Consider the following 24,466-nt stretch of genomic DNA (forward strand, 5'->3'; position numbering starts at 1 on the left):
CGGCCTGCAGCAGTTTGCAGGAGATGAGGGAGGGAGGGAGGAGTGGGAGTCCGGAGCTGCCCCGGAGGGGGGCTTCCCGGAACAGTCGCCAGGGGGCAGCACAGAACTTCCCCGGGGCCATCGCATCCGGGGAAACGGGAGGAGGGAGAACAGTAACTCCCGAAGAGCCAGCAGAGGGCGGCTGTGTCGGGAGAAGGGACCTGGGCCCCGCTCTGTGGGTTGAGGGGCTGTGAGAACCCCAGAGGTGAGGTTGAAAGAAAAACGCCGCCTGGATCAGGCCTTCTGGAAGGTGGTGGAAGGTGGCTCCTGTTACCTGCAGGATGTGGGTGCGTGTGGCTGAGTGACAATAGGGGTGAGGCCGGGAACCTTCTTTGGTGCCCTCTGCCCCCCTCATCCATTAGGGGGACCCTGTATTCACACCTGCCCCGGCCACCTTCTGTCCGGCTCTGTCTGCCTCCTCCATTGTTCCAGCTCAAAGCAAGTGTCTTTGGAGAAAGGGAGACGCAGCCCCCAGAGTGAGCTCAGAGGAGACAGGTCCAGCCGCCCCCCCAAAAGTTCAGGCCCCTCTCTAGACCTGTTGTTGACTCACGTGCACCCCCAGAGGGAGACACAGGGAACTGCACAGAAGCAGCGTCCTTTGCCATTTTTAAGTGTTTACTGCCCTCTAGTGGGGACGTGAGACTGTTCCCTGATGCACAGCCCTCCCCTTAGCTCCAGTGGGTCCAGTGGACTTGTTCAAACTTGTTCATACATGCCTGCTCCCTGCACGCCCTGGGGTTGTCGCGTGTGAGAGACGCAGAGGGAAGGAGAGGCACCCCTGCCCTCAGGGCATGTGGGTCAGATGCACACAGTTCTGCTGGCCTTGAGCGTGGCGGGGCGTGAAGCATTCCTCCTGGGGAACTGGAGAGGATGTCAGGGGTGGAGACACTGGAGAAGGGAGGGTGGAGAGGATGCTGAGCAACCTGAGGCCAAGGCCGCCTCCCAGGACGTGTGTGGGGCTGCGATCGATCGCCGTGGCGGGGCGGCTCCGCCAGGTCCCGCACTCCCTGGCTGACTCCATGCTGTTCGGGCCTGGGAGCACTGTCCTGGGAGGCCTTGGGGGTGGCCCCACTGTGAGCGTGTGTGTTCTCATACATGCTGTGCATGTGTGTACTCATACATGCCTGTGTGTGTGTACGCATACATGCCGTGCGTGTGTGTTCTCATGCATGCCTGTGCGTGTGTGTACTCATAAATGCCTGTGCGTGCGTGTTCTCATACATGCCTGTGCGTGTGTGTACTCATACATGCCGTGCGTGTATTCATACATGCCGTGCGTGTATTCATACATGCCGTGCGTGTATGCTCATACATGCCGTACGTGTGTGTACTTATACACGTCGTGCGTGTGTATTCATACATGCCGTGCTTGTATTCATACATGCCTGTGCGTGTGTGTACTCATACACGTCGTGCGTGTGAACTCATACATGTGTGTGTACTTATACATGCCGTGCATGCGCGTACTCATACATGCCATGCGTGTGTACTCATACATGCCTGTGCATGTGTGTACTCATACATGCTGTGTGTGTACTCATACATGCCTGTGCATGTGTGTACTCATACATGCTGTGTGTGTACTCATACATGCCTGTGCATGTGTGTACTCATACATGCAGTGCGTGTGTGTACTCATACATGCCTGTGCATGTGTGTACTCATACATGCCGTGCGTGTGTGTACTCATACATGCCTGTGCGTGTGTGTACTCATACGTGCCATGTGTGTGTACTCATACATGCCGTGCGTGTGTGTACTCATACATGCCTGTGTGTACTAATACATGCCTGTGCGTGTGTATTCATACATGACGTGCATGTGTACTCATACATGTGCGTGTGTACTCATACATGCCTGTGCGTGTGTATTCATACATGTGCGTGCATGTGTGTACTCATACATGCCGTACGTGTGTATTTATTTTAAATGCCCGAGTAGCTCAACTCTATGGCAGCATACATCACGTAGCAGGTTTGCTCCCATTACCCCAGGGGACATGCTAACATGTTATAAATTTTCCTTCAGATATTTTCTTTCTGGTTTTTCTGTTTTGCTTCAAACACAAGACATTACCGATAAGGCTGAAGCCCACCCCTCACCGTGTCCCCTCCCCCGTCTCCTCTCACAGGACAGGACACCGTCACGGGGGTGGGGGGGCTGCTGCATGCACCCCTAACCCTCCTGCTCTCTCCACAGGGCCCTCCCGGACCGCCCGGTGTCCCCGGCCCCCCTGGCCCTGGAGGCCCTGCGGTAAGGTGGCCCTGCTGTCCTCTCACTGGGCACTTAGGTGGGGGCTCCATGGCCGTGGGCGCCAGGAGCATCTTTGCGGGTGGTCACACCCATGGGAGACCCGCCTGCAGCTCCACCCTCCCCCCAGCCTCTCGCTGCCCCGCCCTGGAGCCTCTCATGAGAGATGTCATTGAGCTCATGCACCGCGTGGCTGGCTGCTTCTAGAGACTCGGCAGAGGAGGCCGCTGGGCGGGGTCCTTGGGGTCGTCTAGCGGGCGGGTGGCTCCCAGGCTCAGGGGCGCCAGGGGAGGCCTTTGCCACCATTCCCCTCCCCCGCATCAGGGTCAGCTGGGACGTTGCTGTGGGGAGCGGGGCGAGACCCTGGTTGGGTGGACCCAGCAGGCATTCGAAGAGGGAGGTGGGTCCTCCAGGTGTTTCCCCCTCCTCCCCCCCCCCCCCCACGGGAGGCAGGACTGGCCCAGTGCAGACCACGTGCCCTTGGCCTGCGGCTGCAGGTGTGGCCACACCACCGTTCACGGTGGCCTGCACTGAGCACAGCCCGATGCCTGGGGGACCACCCCTGGCCCCCTCCTCACAGCAGAGGCCTGGGCTGGGCCGGGCGAGGGGGAGAGGGGTCTCTGAGGTGGTCACTGAGTCTCCTGTGGTTCCCTTTCCAGGGTTTGCCAGGAGAGATCGGCTTCCCCGGAAAACCTGGGCACCCCGGGCCGTTGGTAAGGCCCCCCCCCCCCCCCATCCCCTCTGTGTCAAGACTGCTCTGGAGCTGGGCTGCCCCGGGCCCTTCCCTCCCAGCAGCGGCCCCACCGTGCTCAGCCGACTCCTTCCTGCTGTGGCGCCTCCACGTGCTGTCCCTGGGCCTGCCCCTCCCCCCCCCCGGCCCCAGTGGAGAACTGAGGGGCACCCTCTCCTCAGCCTGCCCCCCCCCCTCCCGCTCCCATTACCCAAAGGCAAATCCCAGAGTCCTTGGCTGTTTAAAGTGTGCCTGTCGCTGAGGGACGCCTGCAGAGGGCACAGGAGTGATGGGCGGAGGGAGGAGAAATGGCCCATGAAGGACCTGCTCCTCCTCCTCCTCCTGACGCTTCCCGTTCCGGGATGGGGGGAGGGGGGGCCTTCTTTTCTTTCCAGTCCCGAGGCCGGACCTCAGCAGGTGTGTGCGCCTCGTGGGTGGGTGAGCAAGGAGGGCGCGTCTGCCACCCGCTGGCCTGGAGCGCTCCGGGCAGATGGCCGGTGTGGCCCGTGTTGCTGTCACCTGTGGCGTGACATGGGCCCTGCTAGACCTGACGGTGGCCCTCAGGGAGGCTGGCTACACGTGATGGGCTTTCCTGACAGCTGCTTCTCTCTGGGGGGGCCCTGGGTGGGGAGGCCAGGCAGGCACTGGGAACCGGCCAGGCCAGGGCACCTGATCATCTCCGTGAGGACGAGGGTGGAGGAGGACCAGCCCGCAGACCAGCAGCCTCGCTGTGGAGGCCCCAGCTGGCCAGGCAGCTCCCCCTGCAGACTGCCCAGCGCGGTGCTCCCTCACGGCTCACTTCCTGTCTCCCTCTCGGCACAGGGGCCGCCTGGGAAGGATGGGCTGCCCGGACCCCCAGGCCTGCCAGGGCCCAAGGTAGGTATTCTCGGGGCGGCATGGTCTTGAGAGCCCCAGACAGCAGAGAGGAGATGAAGGGCACCCACCATTCCTGGTTGTTGGGGTTCCCCGTCAGGCGCCTGCGAGCCCAGCGGGGCTCAGGGGCGTGGGTTTTCCAGGTCAGGTGTGGGCAGGTCCTTCACTTCCCTGAGGGGACCGGGGAGGGCTCGGAGCGTGTGGCTTTAACACTCGTGTTAGAAATCCGTGTTTATTTTATTGGCCAGGAGGACAGACCTCAGAGACTCTCACATAATAAGAGGCTTCTGTTTTAAACTGTGCTGGTGGGAATGATTACAGTAGGAACATTGAGAAAAGAACCAGGTTAAACACTGTAAAAGCTGGGAAGCAAAGCCACAGTTTGCAAACCGAGAGTGAACAGCTACAAGCCCTGCAGCATGTGTGCACAGAAAGCGCTTCGTTCTCTGAGCGCACACAGCCAGCTTCCAGGAGCGGTCCTTACGGGCAGCGTGTGCGTGTCGTGGGAAGCTCACCTTTGCCATAAGCAGACGGAGAAGCTCGGTGTTTAATGACCAGATGAGCACGGGTTTAACTCAGTGCCACAGGCCTTTATTTAATGTGAGATCCTCCACCTTCTTGCGCACATTTTAAGACGGAAGCAAGGCTAGCTAGGAGCTTTGTGCTTTGAAACAGGCTGTAACACCTTCCTTATGAACCTCCGGTGAGAGAAGGCACCGTTCCTGTTCAGCTCGCTCTCTATAAGAGCCAATGATCGGAATGACTGGTCACATGGCGGCTGGCCAACGGGCCGATGGGGGCGGGGCTGGCCAGCTGAGGCCCCTCCCCCCGGCCGGCTGGCCCCGAGGGGGTGGGCTGGCCAGACCCCACCCATGCATGAATTTGTGCACCAGGCCTCTAGTGTTTTATCAAATATGTCAAAGGTGAAGGCAGGTCCTGTGGGAGCCAGGAGGCGGGATGAGCTGCTGCTGTTGGTAGCGGGGTTAAGCGGTCACGCAGAGTGACAGCGAACCTACCTGAGCTGGGGCCTCTCCTCACCCGCCTGGACCCCCTGTGCCCACCCCCTTTGCCTGTCCGTCCCCTCCCCCTCCCCTGTGCCTGCCCCTGTGCCTGTCCCTCCCCTCCCCCTCCCCTGTGCCTGCCCCCTGTGCCTGTCCGTCCCCTCCCCCTCCCCTGTGCCTGCCCCTGTGCCTGTCCCTCCCCCCACCCCCCTCCCCTGTGCCCGCCCACCCGTGAACCTGACTCGGCTCTCCTTGCAGGGACAGCCTGGAGACCGCGGGTTGGATGGCCTGCCTGGGAAGCCGGGCCTGCGGGTATGGACTCGCCCCCTTTGTGGTTCTCGGGGTGTAGTGGGGGCGGGTGTGAACCTCTCCTAAGAGAGCAGTGTTGGGTCAGCTGGGGTCTAGCGGGCAACAGCGGGATCAATGGGAAGAGGCTGCAGCCGGGATGACGACAGCGCCTCTGGGACAGAGGAGCAAGAGGACACCGTGGCTGGGGCCCCTCCCTCTGGATCCCTGCCCCCTGCCCTGGACCCTGCTGTCCCTCCACTGCTCCGAGGCTGGCCGACCCCTGCAGTGAGAGAGAGAGAGAGAGTGTGTGTGTGTGTGTGTGAGGTGTATGTGGTGTGTGTGGGGGGATGTGCATGTGGTATATAATGTGTGCTGTGTGTGTGATGAGTATGTGGTGTGTATGTGGAGTGTGTATGTGGTGTGTATGATATGCATGTGGGGTATGTGTGGTTTGTGTATATGGTGTGTATGGTGTGTATGTGGTGCATGTGTGGTATGTGAGTGGTGTGTGTATGTGCTGTGTATGTGGGGTATGTGTGGTGTGCGTATGGTGTGTGTGTGGTATATATGTGGGGTATGTGTGGTGTGTGTATGTGGTATGTATGATGTGTATGTGTGGTGTGTATGTGGTTTGTGTGTATGATATGTACGTGGGGTATGTGTGGTGTGTGTATGGTCTGTGTGTGTATGTGGGACCTCTGTGGTATGTGAGTGGTGTATGTGGTATGTATGTGGTGTGTGTATGGTGTGTGTGTGTGGTATATATGTGGGGTATGTGTGGTGTGTGTATGTGGTATGTATGGTGTGTATGTGTTTTTTGTGTATGATATGTACGTGGGGTATGTGTGCTGTGTGTATGGTGTGTGTGTGTATGTGGTGTGTATGTGGACCCATGTGGTGTGTGTGGTATGTGTGTATGTGGTATGTATGTGGACCCATGTGGTGTGTGTGTATGTGGTGTGTATGTGGACCCGTGTGGTGTGTGTGGTGTGTGTGTGTGTGTGTAGTGTGTATGTGGTGTGTGTGGTGTGTGTGTGTGTGTGGTGTGTATGTGGGACCTGTGTGGTGTGTGTGTGGTGTGTGTGTGGGACCTGTGTGGTGTGTGTATGGTGTGTGTGTTGTGTATGTGTTGTGTATGTGGGCCCATGTGCTGTGTGTGGTGTGTGTGTGTGTGTGGTGTGTATGTGGTGTGTGTGGTGTGTGTGTGTGTGGTGTGTATGTGGGACCTGTGTGGTGTGTGTGTGGTGTGTGTGTGGGACCTGTGTGGTGTGTGTATGGTGTATGTGGTGTGTATGTGGGCCCGTGTGGTGTGTGTGGTGTGGGGGGGGAGCCTGTGCGCAGACAGGAGACTGCTCTCCTCTCTGCTGAGCACGGCAGCTCCCACAGCGAAGGTGTGGCCCTCCTGGCGGGTTTGAAGTGGCGCTTCGAGTGGCAGGCGCTTACACGGTCCGCTTGGAGCAGCTCTGGCTAACGGTGCTTGCGGACCCTGGGGGCTGGCGGGAGCCGGCGTGCGTCTCTCGCTTCCACGTCTCCGCCCCCGAGCTGCAGGGTCCTCAGCCCTAGCGCTCAGCCACCTTCCTCTCCCTCCTCCCCGGGGGGGGGGGGGGGTGCTGGCCCCCACACCAAGGAGTCTGGGCTGGCACAGGGAGGCTCTTATGAGCAGGATTCCCCCCCCCCCCCTCCCCCCCCCCCCCCCCCCCCCCCGCATACGCTCACAGAGAGCCACATTTCCTCATGGAAACCTTCACCAAAGCTTTTACCAAGTAGGACCAGAGTGCCTCGAGCTTCTCACTGTGTCGGCTCTGCTGTGTGACAGAGCATCCCCCACATCGGCCCCTGTCGCGGTGCAGCGTGGGGAGGGGCGCGCAGCCCCCACCCCTGCACCCGGGCTGCCAGCTGCTTCCCCACCCCGACTGGACCCTCCCCCGGACCTGGGCTGAGTGGGGGGCCGGGGTCACACATGTCGTTTTGAACTGTGAGCGTCTAGACTCGGCATGAGGGGGTCAGGCTGCTCAGACTCTCGGGGGGGTCTCCGGACCTGGTTCCCTTTGGGGGAAGCAAAAACCACACGAGGGTGTGTGGAGCCAGCCCCCCCCGGACTCGGGACACGCGGTTTCCACGGCCCGTGACTCTCCGGCCGTAACCGTGTGACATGTTGTAGAACAAAGGGCTGTGGCCGGAGGAGCCGAGGGTGTGTGGGGCCACCTGGCACCACAGCCCCCCTGTAAGTGGAGGTGGGATTAACGGGGTGTTTACTCTCTCCCCAGGGTGACGTTGGGGAGCAGGGCCTGGCCGGCCGCCCGGGAGAGAAGGTGTGTTTGTCCGTCTCTTCCCTCCCTCACTTTCCCTCCGTTCCTCATGGACTTCATTCACACACACACGGCCCTGGGGGGTCTGGGGGCTCACTCCGTCCACTTCACGCGCGTATTCATTCACCTGGCAACCCCAGCACGTGCTGGCCCTGGGCCCCAGGTGAACAGGCGCAGTGAGATGTGCAGGTGAAGGGGGTGGGGGAGGCAGGAGAGGCCCCCGCGGAGCCTTGGGGACCCTCAGGGCAGATGGCGGGGAGGTGACATTGCGTCTGAGGAGGTAGACACCAGGCAGGCCACACGGGGTTCCTGGGAGAGCGCACAGCCCAGGAGAGAGAGAGCTCGGACACCCCATGAATGAACGAGTTCTCTCCGACCCCCCTTCCCCCACCCCACAAGCCAGAGACCTGGGGGTGCCGAGAGCAGGGGGAGCTCCCGCCCCCAGCCTGGCCTGCAGGAGCCCTTCCCCAGGGTCTAACCACGGGGTGTCTCCACAGGGCCAGGCGGGCCTCCCCGGAGCCCCTGGGTTCCCCGGCCTGAGGGGAGAGAAGGGACAGCAGGTAGGTGTTGGCGTGTCCGCCCCGAGGCCCCTCTCCTGTGCCATCGCCATGGGAAGCGCCCCTTTGGGTCTGGGTCCCTGGGGAGTGGGGGTGATTGGGCTGGGAGTGGGGTTCCCGGGTTCAGGGGAAGGAAGGGCCAGGCCTCTGCCGGGAGCTGGGACAGGACAGTGGCGGGCGGTCTCGCTGGAAGGGGGTCGGGTTGGGGGACGATGCCCATCGGGCCCCTTGCAGTCAGGTGCTCCCCACTCTCCGCTGGCAGCCCGGCCTGGCTTCCCCTGCGGTTACAGGGGTAGGGGGTGCGGGGGGTGCGGGGGAGAGGAGTCCCCGGGGCCTCTGGTCGTGCCCGGAGCAGGCCACGCTGCTGCTGAGCTCACCTTCCTAACTGTGTCTCTGCCGCAGGGAGAGAAGGGCGGCCTGGGCCTCCCGGGACAGAAAGGCGACCGAGGTGACAAGGTAGGCGCTGGGGCACCCGCGTCAGGGACAAGGTTGGGAACCTCCCCGCTGTGTGCGTGAGCTCCACAGGGACAGGAGAGGCCGTGCCTGGAGCCCACAGGGAGGCCTGGGCTGCGACCTGGTTCCACCCGCCAGGAGGTTGAGCGTCTCCTCTGACCTGTGCCCTGGCCGGCTGCCCGGGTGACACACCCGCAGGGCCTGTGCCCGCCCTCCCCCTCAGCACCGCCCAGGCCCGACCCCCAAGGGTGCAGCCTCCTCCCCTCCAGCTCCCCCTCCCCTTCCTGCTCTGCAGCCCAGGGGCGGATCTAGAAGCAGAGCTTGTGGGCTGGGGAGGGTTTGCATGGAGGCCGCCAGGCCCGCTGCTCCCTGGACGTGTCCGAGATGCCGTTTTTGTTGGGAAACCTCATTTCCAGAGTGAGGGACTTGGCGCCACCGTAACCCCCTCATCTCATCCGCGGAATTGCGGGGGTCACGGCAGAACCCCATTCGAGCTTCCAGAGAATCTGGTCTGCTCTCTTTTCCTCCAGAGAATTAGGTCATGATAGACAATTCTGGCTCAAATATCCAAAATAAGATGTTGCAGCAACTCTGCCCCCTCTAACTGTGCGGTGCCCCTGCCTGACTCTGTTTCCCCATCCACTGCCTCCCACCGCCCGCCTCCCACCGCCCGCCTCCCACCTCCCACCTCCCACCACCTGCCTCCCACCGCCTGCCTCCTGCCCTCAGTGAGTGTGGAGCCTGGGCACCTGGGGCTCCTCTCCCGGCTCCTGGGGTGGGGGTTGGACCCCAGGTCTGTCACATGCACTCCAGGCACAGGGGCCCTTCCCAGCTCAGCCTTTCCTTGCCTCCTGGTGGGAGAGCCACGGGTCGTCCTGCCTCGCCCCAGGGCCTTCCCTCGTCCATGGCGCCCACAGCGCACAAGGACAGCTCCCCAAAAGGCCGCCTTAGGGCCGCTATGCTGGAGGCCTCCCCACCAACCTTGCTTGTTTATACCCGTTCTTGCTTTGCCTGGAAAATGCTCAACTTTGATCATTTACACTCTTTTTTAAAAAAATTTTTTTATTGCTTTCAGAGAGGGGGAGAGAAACATCAATGATGAGAGAGAATCATGGATCGGCTGCCTCCTGCAGGCCCCACACCGGGGATCGAGCCCGCATGTGCCCTGACTGGGAATGGAACCGTGACCTCCTGGTTCATAGGTCGATGCTCAACCACTGCTACCTGGGCCCGGGCATCAGCATTTGCACTTTCCTCCCCCTCCCCCACCGTTTGCACTTTTTAATGGAGCCTGGGGGCAGGGGGGTTTAGAAAGGGTCAGGCTGGGTCCTGCAGCCGGAGGGGAGCCTGTGGGGAGGAGATGGGGAAGCGCGGGCCACGAGGAGCAGGAGGACCTGGGTTTCTCTCCGCATTCCGGGAGCTCCCCCAGGCGATGCCGCGGGTGCTCCCGACCTTGGATTCTGGGTTTGAGATCAGGCCCCATGGTGGCTGGCTGTGCGACTGGGCAGGTGGACGGGCGCTCCTCTCCCCTGTCCTCACCTGTGAAGTGGACACCACAGTATCTCTGCTGCCGGCATTTAGCTGGAGAGCAAATGCGTTAATACGTGTGCAGACGTGTAAGCCGTGTAAGCCGGCACTGGGAGCTCACTGCTACGGGGCGATGGAAACAATGATAGCAAACGATACAGCATCTCCTTTATTGTGTGTGATGGTTACCGAGGGCGGCCTCGCCCTCCAAGCTACTTTATTCCTTCCTTTCTCCACTGATCACCATGTGCGGAGGCCTGCCACCAGCCCAGACCTGGGCAGAGACCCCTGTGCCGGACCCCTCCTGGCACAGGTGAAGGGACAGGTGGGGACCGTGTCTGCTCTGTGCCTTCCCCACGGGCAGCGCCCAGGGACCTTCCTCAGGCAGATGTGGGGACAGTTTCCTCTTGGCCCTGCTGATCACAGTGATCCAGTCCCCAGAAGGTGCTGGGACCCCAAGAGCTGAAATGATGCATAAATGGGAGAGTTGGGGTTCAGGCTCAGAAGGTTCAAGCCCGAATTGTTTACAGGGATGTCACATTGTCCCCTGGGGTCCCCTTAAAGGGGTGGGGCAGGGCCCCAGGGGGGTCTCTAAGGGAGCAAGCGGGAGGCCTGGTGCTGTGGGCACAGTGCCCGGGCGTGGGTGCAGGTGAAGGTGATGCCAGGGATCAATACTTGATCCTATCAGCAGGGATGCTTCTCAAACGCAAGGTGTTACGTGTCTGCGTATTTGATGATTGGGAATCTGTGTGTCTGTCCGTCTGTCTGTCCATCCATTGCCCCAGGTGTGGGGGGACAGGTGTCCCAGGACAGGCGGCGTCGGCGGGATGGCTGGTCACGTGCTTTCTGTTTCTCCACCAGGGTGAAGCTGGTCCAGCCGGCCCCCCGGGATTGCCCGGAACAGTAAGCGTCTCTGCTTATAACCTTTCAATTCCTGAGGCATCGGGATGCCCCGTCACCGCCCCCCCCACACACACCCCTTAGTTATCAACATCTTTTCAATAGGTTACCAGCAGCTGGACCTACTCCTCGGTTTTAGTCCAAAAATACTGTGTCAGCCTCCAGGGACCACCTGTGCCCACCCTTTTATCCTGCCCAGCAAGCACATTGCCACGTATCAGAACACTGGCCAGGCCCTGAGAACACACCCACCTGGCACAGTGGGGAAACCGAGGCCCAGAGACAAGAAGCAATGGGCATGTGGGGTGAGCCAGGCCTTGTGTAGTCAGAGGGAGACACTGCAGCCGCAGAGCAGCCGGCTGAGCCTAGAGCACGGGTCACAGTGATGCTGTCAGAGACCAGGGTGCTTCGGGGAGTGACGAGGGGCCTGACCTGTATGGAGGGTCAGAGGGGAAGAGGGTCTTTGTGTCTTAACTTTCAAAAGAGCCTGAAGGCTGGGCCATGGTTCATTGGATAAAGGGGGAGCAGAGGGTGTTCGGGCAGGGGGAGGGCGTACGGAAGCTTGGAGGCTGGAGGAAACATGACCCAGGAGGTAGGGGGGTGTGAGTGCAGCATGGGTGGGCGAGGCGGAGGCCCTGCCTTAGTCCGGGGGTCTCTCCCTGCGGAGATAAAGAATCTGCATGAGCTGGGCTCTGTGCCCAGGGGCTGAGCCCACGCCCTGGTTCCCACATCACCTGCATCCCTGCGCGAGACGCTGAGGCGGGAAGCACGCAGTGATGGTTTGTGCCGAGCCGGCCCGGGTCCCCATACTCAGCCCCAGGTTGGGCACCATATGTGCTGAGCTGGCACGGTCATGGATGAGCCTGAGGGGCGGTGAAGGATTAAAGAACACAGACAAGAGAAGAAAGCGGGGGCCAGGTGGAGCGCCACAGCCTGCAAGCCGAGTGTTTATTTTATAGCAGATCCCACGAGGCAAAGCAAGGGCGAGGTCAAGATGTTTACAATGTTCTCACAGGTTTCAAATCTACTCAATTACATGCACCTGGTCAAGCTTTGTTTACTTGCTGCACCTCCCTCAGCCCATACCACTCAGCCACGTGGGCCCACAGGTTCGGACCAGAAGGTCAAGCTCACAGCTGTAGCCTTTGGCTATTATTGTGCTGGAACCTGCACGTGGCTTTGCCACGAGAGGACCGTGCCCTCTCATCAGTCCCAGGCTTGAACCTGTCCAGACGCTGTAGCCGCTCTCCACAATGGTCCAGTGTCCGGGCGCGGCTCTATTACACGCACGTGTTCGGGAGACCCGCCCCCAACACACCCTGAGAGGAGGATGTTTCATCCCTGTGTTACTGCTGAGGACGCAGACGCTGGCAGTTGTCAGAGGTCACGTGGGTTTTAGGTGGGGTGCCAGGCTTGAGCTCAGACCCTGTGACGCCAGGGCCCCAACATCTAACCACTGTACTTTCCTGCCTTAAGCACAGCGCAGGGGCCTGAGGGAAACGGAGTTCTAATGGTCAGGGCTGGTCATGAAGGACGCGCGGGGAATGTGTTCCCGGGCTCAGTCCCTCAGGGCAGGTTTCAGCACGGATTCACGCCTCTCGTTTCTCTCGTTCCTTCCAGCCTTCCTTCTTCACCCCGCACCCCAGGATGCCAGTAAGTAGAGCGGCTCCTTGCGGCCCTTGTCTGTGACCCCCCGGGTGCTCTGGGGGCTGGGGCTCGGCTGGGTCCTGGCTCTGCCCACCATGCCAGTCACGTCCAGCTCATGCTGGCAGCTGTGGGAACAGGCCGTGTGAGGAGCAGGCTCCGCGTCCAGGGGCCTGGAGGTCACCTCCCAGAGGCCCAAGCCAAGGGCAGACCCTCGGGGGTAACTTCCCTCTTCCCTCCACGCAGGCGCTGGTGGTGTGGAGGGAGTGGGGTCATGTGGGAGGGGGACACGAGTGGCCGGGTGAGGCACCTGCCAGGGAGTTGGCAGTGACGGGAACCCGGGAGGGGGCAGTGAGGGGACGGGCCTGAGAGAGGCTGTTCAGAGGACGGCAGAGCCTGATGGACGGTTGACCGGCCGCCCAGGCTCCCTGACTCAGATGCTAGAACGCGGCTCCCCGAGCAGCCAGGGCCCTGGGCACTCTTTGCCTCAGTTTCCGTTGGTCTTGCCAGGCTCTGGGCGGGAGGGGCAGGGTGAAGTGACACAGGTGAGTGTAGACCTGCCACCAGAGCTGCCCCATGGAGGGCGTGGCCCGCCTGGGGTTCAGTTACCCTGAGGGGCCATTCTTGACCTGAGGTCTGAAGGATGAGTGAGAATCGGTCAGAGCGGAGCGGGAGGAGCCGCCTTGGTGGGGGCGGGGCAGGTGCACGCAGAGGGCAGGGGGCCCTGGGTCTGCCCTACCTGGTACTTCCCCACCAACAGGGAGAGCAAGGACCGAAAGGAGAGAAGGGGGACCGCGGCGTGCCTGGGGAGCCGGTGAGTGCCCCGTGCCCACAGCCCCATGCCCCACCCCCCCGAGACAGGACGTCCGAGGCCCTGCAGCCCCAGGTCTGCACTGCACAGCCCGCCCTCAGGAGCCCAGCTGAGCCGAATGTGGTCCCTTCCTCCTCCCTCGGGGCCCAAGGACGTCCCCCCATCTGTGGATCTCAGCTCGCTCCCACTGCGCATGTCCACACCTGCCCCCTCTGCACAGAATGGGGGTGGCCCGTTCATGGCGGCTGTGTCATTGCAGGGGCCGCCGGGCCGTCCTGGAGAACTCGGGCCTCCGGGACTCGCTGGGCCGCCGGTAAGAAAGCCTCGCTCCACCCGTTGGCCCCAGACACAGAAGTGCCCACAAGCCCCTCTGTCCTCCGTCCCTCTGTCCCTCCCTGGCCCCCTGGCCCCGCTGGCCTGCCATTGCAGGAGCACCCACCAGAGGGCGCTGGCACAGTGCTTCTGGGACCTCTAGCCCAGCACCCTGGGTGGAGTGGTCTACCCAGAGCCCCCCAAAACACCGCTCCCCCCCCCCAGGGCGGGCCCTGCCTCCGGGCCCTTGGGTGTCCTTGCTCGTCACTGATGTGTCAGGTCAGGAGGGCTGGGCTCGGTCGCACTGCCTTCCTTCCGACTCCGGCCCTCCCTCGGGGCGGCGAGCTCAGGCCCAGGTGGCTCCTGGCTCCCGAAGGCTTTTCAGAGCAGGAACCCTCTCCCTCCAGCCTGGCCGGCAGCTCCAGTTTGCAGGACGCTGTCCATATGCATTTTCATTTTGATGTTTTTCTTGGCTTTGGCTTCTTGGCTGCCTGTTTCTGGGGCAGGGGTTCGTGTTTTCTGGGGGACCTGGTGGGGGAACTGCCTGGGCCAGATCCCAGGGCCCCTGGCTGTCGTGCGCCTGGGCACCTGCCCCTCAGAGCCCCTTTTAGGTAAACACCCATCTGCGTCCTGGGTGGCGAGGCTGGGGCACAAGGCCACCTGCCCATGGAGGCCAGACACGCTTCCTGCACCTGCAGACCCTCCCATGGTTTCAGGTTGGGTCACCTGACTGACAGGCATGGGGCTCCGAGAGTCCCTGCATGGGGACGAGGACAGTTGCCTATAATGTTGTTCCCCCCCCCTCCCAACCCATAACCCGTGCAGGGCCCCAAGGGACAAGATGGTGCACGCGGAGCAGCTGGAGACCCTGTGAGTCCTGCCCTGCCCGCCTCCTCGGGGGTCAGGGGTGGAGGGTCACACAGGAGGGACCCTGGGCTCAGTTCTGGGTGACTGGGGGGGGGGCATGGGGGAGAGCACGCCATCCACAGGGAGGGGCTGGCCTCCCTACACCCTAGCGTTTCAGGGCCCATGTGTCCACGTGCCCGTCTTCCTTCCACGCACTTGGTGACGCACAGGGACACACAGATGGCATGGCCCTGACATGTGCTTGCGTGCACGTCACACACGTACATTCTAAAATCCGGTGCACACACTGCGGTGCACTTGTGCATATAAATGCCCAACGTGCAGATGCAGCCATGAGCACAGACACACCTCCATGCTCACGCCTCCATGCACACACCTCCATGCACACACCTCCATGCACACGCCTCCATGCTCACGCCTCCATGCACACGCCTCCATGCACACGCCTCCATGCACACGCCTCCATGCACACACCTCGAACGCTCCTGTTGTGCCTGCTCTGTTTGCACCGGAGCCTCAGAGGACTGGCACTTGTCCCCTGGCCGACTAGAGTTCTGTCTCCCGGGCTGTGCTCGAGCTTCCCGTGGGAGGCAGGACGAGGCGCCTCCTGCCCGTCTCCGGGGGGCAGTGATGGGCACGAGAGCCGCAGGCAGTTGTCCCCTCGCTCCCAGGCCTGATGTCCGGCTGTAAAGTGCTTGCATGACCAGGCTGTCGTGCAGGTGGCCTCGTGGGAGCAGGGTCGGCCACGGACAGTGACTAGTCGGCGGGGCAGGTGGCAGCCCCTCCCTATTGGAGAGGCAGCGCTGGGCCCTGCAGCCTGGAGGAAGCGGAAGTCCAAGGCCCGCAGGGAATGGCCCCCATACCTCCAGAGCCCCCGGCTTCCCACCCCACCGTGTCCGCCCACCCAGAACAGCCTCACACGCCTCCCCTGGAGGCTGGGCCCGGCCTTCAATGCCGAGGTCAAGTCCACTTCCTTCAGGAAGCATTCCCTGATTCGCCAAAGCCAACATGCACACACGCACGAACACACAGCCCACCTCTGTGCCCCAGGGAGCCTCCCAGAGTCCTGCCCACCCCCGTCCCACCTCGGTGCCAGGGCCCCACACCTTTGGGGTTCGGCTCATTGGGGTGCTAGGACGCTCAGACAGAAGGAGGCTCGTCTTACCGTGGAGGGAAATCTTGGGCTACACGGAGTCCCAGCAAATCCTGGGGACCTGAGTGCAGGCGGGTTTGGAGAGAGATGGGGGTAGCTACTGTGATGAGTGCACCGGGCCTGTCTAAACTGCTTCTGCTTCTGAACAGGGCACTCCTGGTCCCATAGGTCCCCCGGGTCCCAGTGGCCCCCCGGGAAGTGTGGTGAGTAATCGGGGCGGGGCCGGGCCTGGAAGGCTCCGCTTTTTCATCTCCCAAGTGGAGGAGCGGGTGGCGCTGGTTCACCTTTCACAACTGCCCACCCAGGCTCTGCCTCCCTGTGGCCCAGGGGCCCGACCCCAGGGCCGCAGAACGGCGCTCCTGGAGGGGTTGCGCCTTGGCCCGGAATGCCCCTGGCTGTTTAGAGCAGCGCTCACCAGCCTCTCGGACCTCACGGACCACCAGGGCGCACGGAGCAGGGACTGGTGACCGCTGGGTTAGAGGACAGATGCGGGCGTTGACGGGCCAGGCTGGGTTCTGAGCACCACCCGTGCGGACTTGTGAGCCCTCCCCACCCCGGGGGTGGATATGGCCACTGCCCCGTTTGCACCGGAGGAAACCGAGGCACCGGAGGCCGAGTCCCGTCCTTAGCGGTGGCTGTAGCGGCTCCCAGGACGTGGCCTGGATCACCCCAGCCCGCCCGCTTCCTGTGCACCACCCGCTTCCAGGAGCCGCACTCCTTTGCTGGGGTTTCCCTGGCTTTTAGCGACCGCCTTGTCCAGCACACGGCACGTGGCCCCAGCTGGCCAGGAGCAGCCCTGACCAATGGGTTGTAGATGCCCCCTCCACGCCGGCTCCTGGGGCCTGGGCGCCACTGAGCGCCGGCTGCCCCTCCCCCTCTCCATCCCTGGGTGCACTCCCTGAACACTTGCCCTGAGCCTTGTCTCAAGGTCACCCTCTGGGCGCTCCGGTCACACAGCTGGAGCAGGTCTCCTGGCCGGCCTGTCCTTAGGTTGTCCTCCTCCTCCCTGTGTCCCCTGAGCCAGCCCCCGCCCCGCCCTCTGGGAGCCGCAGCCTGGGGGCAGAGCGTCAGCAGCCCTGTCTACACGTGGGGCGTCTGGGGTGCAGGATCAGGCCCTTGAGCAGAGCAGGACCCGCCGTGGTGGTGGGCCGGGCGGGGTGGCTCCAGGCCTCCAGGGAGTTAAGTCAGGAATGGGGACCCATGGGGACAGAGCTGTGGTCACTGGCTACAAAGGGGCTTGGTCCCCCTTTGGCGGCCACCATGTCAATAACCTTTCTTTCTCCAGGGCCCCCCTGGGATCAGAGGCCCCCCTGGGAAAGACGGGGAGCGCGGCGAGACGGTAAGACGGTGGTCTGAGCACACAGCCGGTAGTCCCATCTCAGAAGCGGGGACGGAGGAGCCCGCACTGCCCTCCGAGGGGCAGGAGCTAGCAGGCCCCGGCCATCTCCCGTCACCCCACAGCAGACCTGACTCACACGCCCCCATTTGACAGACGTGGAGACTGAGGCTCTGAGCTGATTTGCTGTCACACGGCCTGGCAGCCAGGTCTGTCTGACTCCAAATCCCGCTTTCTCTGATCTCGGTGCAGCGACCTGACCAGCCCTGCCTTTGCGTGCAGTCAGGCCCCAGGCCCTGAGGAAGCATGTTAGTTCTTAGGGAGAAGGGGGACAGTGTCCCCCGGAACACCAACAGTTAGCGCATCCCATCTCTAGAGGGAGCCAAACAGCTGTCCTTGGCGGAGGGCGCCAGGCTGAGGGCCAAGGCCAGGCCCCCAGGGCAGGCTCCTTCCCAGTGTGTGTGCAGAGCTGGCCTGCAGCCCAGGGTCACGGACCGCCCTAGGCCTGGGAGAGGCCCCCTCACTTGCTTTGCGTCCTGCTGCATCTCCCTGTCCGGCTGCAGGAGGCCGCGGGAGCCCTGCCTGGAGCAGCGGGCCCTGTGGCTCTGGGGCCCGACCCGGGGTCCCGCAGCCAGAGCCACCCCCGGGCTCGGGGCTTCGCGGTGAGAGAGCGTGAGCATTGCCCGGAGCAAGCGAAAGCCCAGCTCCCTCTCGGAACCTGCTGGCCCAGGCGTGGGAGCTCCCGCTGTCCCGGCGGAAGGGAGGGCTGCGGTGGGAGCCGCACCTGCTGGGGCGCCGGGAGGGAGGCTGGACCGGGACACCACGCGTGACCCTTTCCTTCCGCGCCCACGTTGCCTTCGTTTGCTCAGGCAGCTCTAAGAGAGGGTGGCAGACTGGTGCCTTAACACACACGGGCCGGCTCGCCACCCCCACCCCGTCTGGGCGTCCTGCAGGCAGGGGTCAGCTCGTCCCCTGGCGGCCGTGAGGGCAGGGCTCTCCCACTGCTCCCCTCGCTGACGGGCTGTCTCCCCCCCCGCCCCCCCCGGGCCCCACACTGACTCCCTGTGCGCATGTCTGCGTCCGAGGCCCCTTCTCACGGGGACTCCGGCTCATATTGGACTCAGGGCCACTCTGCTGTGACCTCAACCTGGGCACGTGCCCCAACCGTTAACTGTTAAAAATGAATTAAAATGATTTCTCAGTGGAGTGTTGGGCTAGGCCTGCAGCACTGAACCCGGGGGACGCAGTAAGTCTGTCACATGTCACCAGAAAGCCTGCCCACCCCGCGGGCCGCCTCCCCAGTGGGAAGCTGGTGTCCTTGATTCTGGCACCTGTCCGTTTTTCCTTCCAGGGAGCAGCTGGGGAAGAGGGGCGCCCGGGGCCGGCGGGCCCCCGCGGGGATCCTGGAGCTCCGGGGCACCCCGGGCCTCCCGGGTCGGGGAAGGACGGAGAGCCGGTGAGTCGGGCGCAGGGTTGTCTGCGCCCAGGACAGCCAGGCCAGAGTTCGAGGCGGGAAGGGGAAGGCGCCGGGGCCGATCTTTGCAGAAGGCGTGTCAGAGCCAGCGGCATGGGGCGGCAGGAGGAGGGTGTGGTGGGGAACGGCGGTCTTCAGGGCATCGCCCGCCGCTGCGGCCCCACATCCTGTGTGGACGGCTCGCTGTGCGGCAGGTGTGGGGACACAGAGCTGGACCAGGTCTGCAATGCCGAGAGGCCCCTGAGACGGTCAGGCAAGCTGCCCACAGCTGGCCGGTCAGGTTTGTGCACACAGAGGCCTCTCGGCTGAGTGTCAAGGAGCATGAGGGAAGCCCTGGGGCTGCAGCTAGACTTCCCCACAGGCTCCCAGGTTTGGGGAGCCGGGTAATGATGAGGGGACAGGCCCCATCCTTACTCGGGAGCCTGGTGAAGTTAGGAGCTTAGGTGGGAAAGCAGAGTCAGAGAGGCCAGGGCGGGCCCTGGGCCACACAGAAGCCGTAGGTGGCAGAGTCGGCCTCTCCTCCAAGGGCCTGGCAGCTCAAAAACAGGGTGTTTCCCTTCCACAGTGAGGTGCGGGGAGACGGCTGCCCTTCGGTCCTCCCCCACCAGCAGAGGGTGCACTCAGCGGGCACGGGGCGGGCGGGCACTCAGCAGGCGGGCAAGGCCTCTCGTGGCTCCATGACCGTTCTTGTCCCCTTCCCTTCCCAGGGGCCTCGTGGACCGCCCGGGTTACCTGGACCTCTTGGAACCAAGGTACGTGTTCACCTGAGCACGCCGTGGGCGCCAGGGTCGCACTTGTAAAACTTCGTTGTCAGCCTCCCTGGTCACGTCATCCCACCTCCAGCTCCGCGGCCATCACCTCCCTCTTGATGGGCCTTTGGGAGAACATTCTATTTTTTTTCTAATTGATGAGGGTCCTCAGGTGCAGAGAGGTCATGGGACTTACTCAAGGTCATAGGACCCGCTTGACATTGTCCCGAGACTGGACCTAGAGGCAGCCGACTGCCCGCTTAAGGTCTTCCTACCTGCCCCCCCCGCTCCCCACCCCGTGCACAGCTCCGACCGGTCATTCTCAGTTCATTGCTCTTCCGTCTTTGCCCTATTTCCTGACTTCCCTCTGCGCCCCTTCCCCACGCGCACCAGTTAGATGTCCTAGCAGCCCAAGCGTCCTGCATTTCCCAGAACCAGTTGGACCCCGTTATCTAAAGAAACAGCCCCGCCCAGCCAGCGGCGTGGCTCAGGGTTTGAGCGTCGACCCATGAACCGGAGGTCGTGGTTCGATTCCCCATCAGGGCACAGGCCCGGGTTGCAGGCTCCATCCCCAGTAGGGGGCATGCAGGAGGCAGCCGATCAGTGATTCCTTCTCATCATTGATGTTTCTCTCTTTCTCTCCCTTTTTCTCTGAAATCAATAAGAATATTTTTTTTTTAAAAGTATTACCAAAGGGAAATGGAACTCCTCTAAAAAAAACCCCCAAAACCAAAACACAACAATAAACAGCAGGTACCACCTGGGACTTTGAAGAGAATTTCAGGAGGGACCTGGCCGAGGTGAGGGAGGGGCAGAGGGACGCTGTGGCTCTCAGGAGACATGGCCACGATGGGCTGGAGAGTAAACTGATATTAGTGGGACTTTTTAAATGTTTAAAAGCATGAAGCTGAATAAAGTGACGTGCTGCCGGGCAATGTCAGGGCCCACCTGCCCCCGGGTCGCTGCTCATTCTCTCACCGGCTCCCCGAGCACCGCCCACAGCTCTGCCGTGTGTCCCGGAGACTAATGTCACCCCAGGGACAGGAGGTGCTGGGACAGGCCACCTGCCCCTTCCCGCTGTGTTTGGCTGAGGTCACTCAAAATTGTTGGGGCCAGATGTGTTCTGGATTCAGTTTCTCCCCCTCCCCCCAAATGTATTTTTATTGATTTCAGAGAGGAAGGGGTGGGGAGAGAGAGAGAGAGAGAAACATCAGCGATGAGAGAATCATTGATCCGCTGCCTCCTCCACGCCCCACTCTGGGATTCAAGCCCACAACCCCGGGCATGTGCCCTGACCGGGAATCGAACCGTGACCTTCTGGTTCATAGATCGATGCTCAGCCCCTGCACCACACAGCTGGCCGGGCTCAGTTTCTTTGGGGAATCTGGACAGGTAGTGATTTGCAAACTCCGTGTGTGTACACAACACTCATGCGGAGTGTGAGGCACACGCCTGATCGACCTCGTTACTGTCGATGCTCCAGAAGTGTGTCTCCGTCATAACTAATGGACAGCTAAGGGCTGTCCTCGCCGTGTCAGGACAGCCAGACCCCGCCCACCGAGCCGAGATGAGCCCCTGCCTTCAGAGGTGGCGGCCTGTGAAATTGGCACGAGAAGGCCTGGCTGTCTCAGCTTCCTCCTGCAGGAAGCGGCAAACACAGCCCTTCCCTTTTTTCTCTTTCTTCCTCCTTTTCTCTCTTCCCATCAAAGTCCGGAGTGACCGGGCATGAGGGCTCCACACCCCCAGCCGCCGGTGGCATGGGGTGGCGTGCCGGTGGCCGGGCACCGAGCTGGGCAGGGCCTGTGCCGGTCGCATTGAGTGCCTCTGTGTCCGCGGCAGCTCCTCGCTACCCACCCCCCTGATGACAGTGATGAGCTCACAGAGCTTGGCGGCTCTTAGGTCAGCAGTTGGTCAGGGTTGAAGCCAGGACGCAAACCCCCCTTCATTAACCCCCGTGCTTGTGGCCGAGGTTCTAGCTCGCTCACCCTTGCCCCGCCCACCCCTGGAAAGTGACCCCGAAAGACAGGTTCCTGGAAGTTTTTCGTGAATCGGTGAATGAGTTGATTGGTGATCGGGGACCTGAGCTGAAATGTGGGTGCAGGGTCACGTCTGGGGTGTGGTCAGGATGGGGCCACGATGGGGTCTGACAGGATCACAGGTGACGTTGGGTCTGTGGTCATGTGGAGGATTGTGTGTTACAGTCGCATTTGGAGCCAGGCAGGCTGGGCGTGGCCAGCCTCGAGGGGCCTGAGGACCCTGGTGGCGTGGTCCGTGTCCGTAGCCTGGGCAGGACGAGGGGCCATGCAGGAGCTGTGGGCGTGCGGGGCCCAGGCGCTGGGCTCAGCTGGGGTCCCGCTGGGGTAGTGAGGAGAGCATACTTCTTGGGGAACCCTGGGCCCCTCCTTTCCGGAACTGACCTCTTCATCTTGTTTTTCTCTTTCTAGGGGGAGCGAGGTGCCCCTGGGATCCCTGGCTCTCCGGGCACCCGCGGCGACCCGGGCATCGGGGCTGCCGGCCCTCCTGTGAGTTCCCATCCATCCAGCATCCTGGGCTGGACAGCTGGCAGGAATGCAGACCCACACGCATGTGTGTGTGTGTGCGTGCAGGCGTGTTCACGCGTCTGTGTGTGCACCCCCTAGTAGGAGGGGAGGGGCACCCCTGTAGCCTCAGCCCTGTGTCCCCCAGGCCGACCCCAGCAGGAAGGGGGTGAAGCATAAGGATGCCGGGTGCTGGTTCCTGCCCTGAATGAGAGCTACAGACCAGGGAGGGGCTCGGTGTCAGGAGCCTCATGGGAGCCAGGACAGGAGGGTGCCGGTTCAGGAAGGTTCCCCGTGCGATGCTAGCGGGTGGGGGTGAGGGGGTGGCCGTGGGGCTGAGGGAGGCAGTTACCTGCTCCTTTGAGGCCCACGGGAGCCCTGGCTTAGAAGTAAACCCGCCGCACGTTGAGGGAACCTCTCCTGCCTGCTCTGCTGACTTGCGGTGTGTTTGCTTCCAGGGCCCTTCCGGACCCCCCGGCGACAAAGGCCCCCCGGTACAGTATGGCGTGGATAAAGGGCGGGTTCCCGGGGAGCCATCCTCTGTAATGAAGCGGGTTTACATCGGAGGGGCCGGGACCTAATGTAAAGCAAACCCCTGCCGTTCGAGTGCAGACGCCCCGACGTGAGGTGCACCTGCTGGTGGAGGGCGGGAGGGGCGGGGTCACCTGTCCGCACGCCCACCTTGCCGTTGGGCAGACTGAGCCTGGCTGCGCTCTGCGGCATCTCTGCATCGCAGAGGGACGGCCGTGTGGTCCCGGATTCGTCAAAGCCCCAGGAGCACTGGCTTTGAATCCTGGCTTCATCAGCCCCAACCACACGGCCACGCGCAAACGAGGGATCTCCCTTAGCCTGTCGGGGGCGCCCCGCCCCTCAGCCCACCGTGGAGACCCCGTAGATGAGACGCACGGAAAGCCACAGGGGCTCTTCTCCTCTTTCTCCCCAGGGACCTCGAGGCTCGCCCGGATTCCCCGGCCCCCAGGGCCCCGCTGGCCAGGATGTGAGTAGAGCGCTGGTCGGGGCTGGGTCCAGGTTAGCCTAGATCCCAGGGCGCCCGCCCTCCACACCGCCAGGGGCTCTGCCCATCACCAGGGCCTTTGAGGATTGTCGGCTGCTGGTGATCGTGGCCCATCCTCTGTGGGTCCAGTTACTCCCTTGGCTTCTGTGTTACACGTTCAGGACCCGTGAGCTCCTGGGCGTCCCCTGCCTCGCCGCCTCCTTTCTGGTCAATTCTCTCTCACGTCCAGGCAATCCATCCTGTTCAAATTAGGTCCCACTTCTCCACTGACTGTTCCCGCCCCCCATGTCTTTCTCCCTTCAGGGTGTCCTCCAAATCTGTCCGGCACTCGGGGTGCAGCCTCCCACTGTTACCTGCACAGCTGGGCTTTTGCTCGGACAGACCTGGGCTCTGAGGAGACGGAGCGTGTGTCTGAGGCCCTGCAGGTCCCCAGGCCTGGCGGGGTGCCGGTTCATAGCGGTCACTGGACTCTTGCTCATTGCCCTAGTGCAGTGGTCGGCAAACTGCGGCTCACGAGCCACATGTGGCTCTTTTGCCCCTTGCCTGTGGCTCTTCCACAAGATACCAACTTCTGCGCATGGGACACGAAGTTTCAATCGCACTGTACATGTGCGCCCGCACGTGGTATTTTGTGGAAGAGCCACACTCAAGGGGACAAAGTCATATGTGGCTCATGAGCCGCAGTTTGCCGACCACTGACCTAGTGGATGCATGATGACCCCAGGTTCCTCTGGGCAGAGCTGTCCACCCCGTGGCAGTCGGTCACAGTGCTCGCTTAGCCACACATCTTCCCGCCTCTCGGTTCAGTCCACTCTCAGCAGGCCCGGGAAACCCCGCCCCTTCCCGCCCCGGTTCCACCTCAGAGAAGGAATGACCTTATGGTCCCGACACATTCCCGTTCCCCGGGGAACCTGGGCTGGCATCTCACAGCCAGGAGGGCAGACGGGCCTCCCCCTCTGCCAAGTGGGCTCCCACCTGAGCGCGGGAAAGGAGGCAGACGCTGAAGATAGGCGTGTATGCATGTGTGTGTGCGTGCACGCCTGTGCACACGTGTGCACACACTCTGTGCTCCAGTTTGCAGTCTGTGTCTTGGGCGGGAGTTGGAGGAGGGGCAGCGCTCTGTCCTCAGCACCTCCCGCACCGACCATTTCCTGGGAACAGGAACTTCGGCCGGCGCCAGGCGGCACAGTTGGGTGGTTCTGGTTCCCACAGAGTTCCACTGGCAGCCAGAGGTCGGGGGTGCGGGCCGCGCGGAGCGGCTGCGTGCTCAGTGCGGGTCACGTGTCTTCTCTCTCCTTCTAGGGCGCACCAGGCAGTCCCGGCGAGAGGGGGCTTCCGGGCAAACCGGTACGTCGTCTCCCTGTTCTGGGTGGATCCTGACGACCTGTCGGGGCTCCGGCGGGAACAACGGGCGGCCGCCCAGACGGCTCAAGGACCTTTGTGGGGGCCTTTTCCTAAAGCTGTGGGCAGGGGGGCTACGTGAGGAGTGAGATGCCCAGACAAACCACAGTGCGGCCGATGCCACCGTTAGCCTGATTCGGGCCCACGAGAGCGAGAGTGGCAGTGGTGGTAGCTGTTGTCCTGGATCCACAGCCAAGGCCGGAGGGGTGGTGGGCAGGGGGGGTGCAGGAGGCCAGGTGT

General features: G+C 62.5%; 1 protein-coding gene across 1 annotated transcript in view; it reads left to right on the forward strand.

The window, feature by feature from the left end:
* COL22A1 (collagen type XXII alpha 1 chain) overlaps positions 1–24,466 on the forward strand; it is a 109,969-nt gene that overhangs the window by 52,723 nt on the left and 32,780 nt on the right. Inside the window, exons 23-42 of the mRNA XM_036337554.1 lie at positions 2,239–2,292; positions 2,949–3,002; positions 3,842–3,895; positions 5,152–5,205; positions 7,449–7,493; positions 7,988–8,050; positions 8,450–8,503; positions 10,889–10,930; positions 12,548–12,580; positions 13,332–13,385; positions 13,642–13,695; positions 14,520–14,564; positions 15,864–15,917; positions 17,000–17,053; positions 18,402–18,506; positions 19,232–19,276; positions 21,718–21,795; positions 22,269–22,304; positions 22,754–22,807; positions 24,128–24,172. Coding sequence (XP_036193447.1) covers positions 2,239–2,292; positions 2,949–3,002; positions 3,842–3,895; positions 5,152–5,205; positions 7,449–7,493; positions 7,988–8,050; positions 8,450–8,503; positions 10,889–10,930; positions 12,548–12,580; positions 13,332–13,385; positions 13,642–13,695; positions 14,520–14,564; positions 15,864–15,917; positions 17,000–17,053; positions 18,402–18,506; positions 19,232–19,276; positions 21,718–21,795; positions 22,269–22,304; positions 22,754–22,807; positions 24,128–24,172 — 1,077 coding nt within the window. The remainder of the gene's footprint in view (positions 1–2,238; positions 2,293–2,948; positions 3,003–3,841; positions 3,896–5,151; positions 5,206–7,448; positions 7,494–7,987; positions 8,051–8,449; positions 8,504–10,888; positions 10,931–12,547; positions 12,581–13,331; positions 13,386–13,641; positions 13,696–14,519; positions 14,565–15,863; positions 15,918–16,999; positions 17,054–18,401; positions 18,507–19,231; positions 19,277–21,717; positions 21,796–22,268; positions 22,305–22,753; positions 22,808–24,127; positions 24,173–24,466) is intronic.

Source organism: Myotis myotis, unplaced genomic scaffold, assembly GCF_014108235.1.
Source record: "Myotis myotis isolate mMyoMyo1 unplaced genomic scaffold, mMyoMyo1.p scaffold_m19_p_16, whole genome shotgun sequence".
Classification (NCBI taxonomy): Eukaryota; Metazoa; Chordata; class Mammalia; order Chiroptera; family Vespertilionidae; genus Myotis; species Myotis myotis.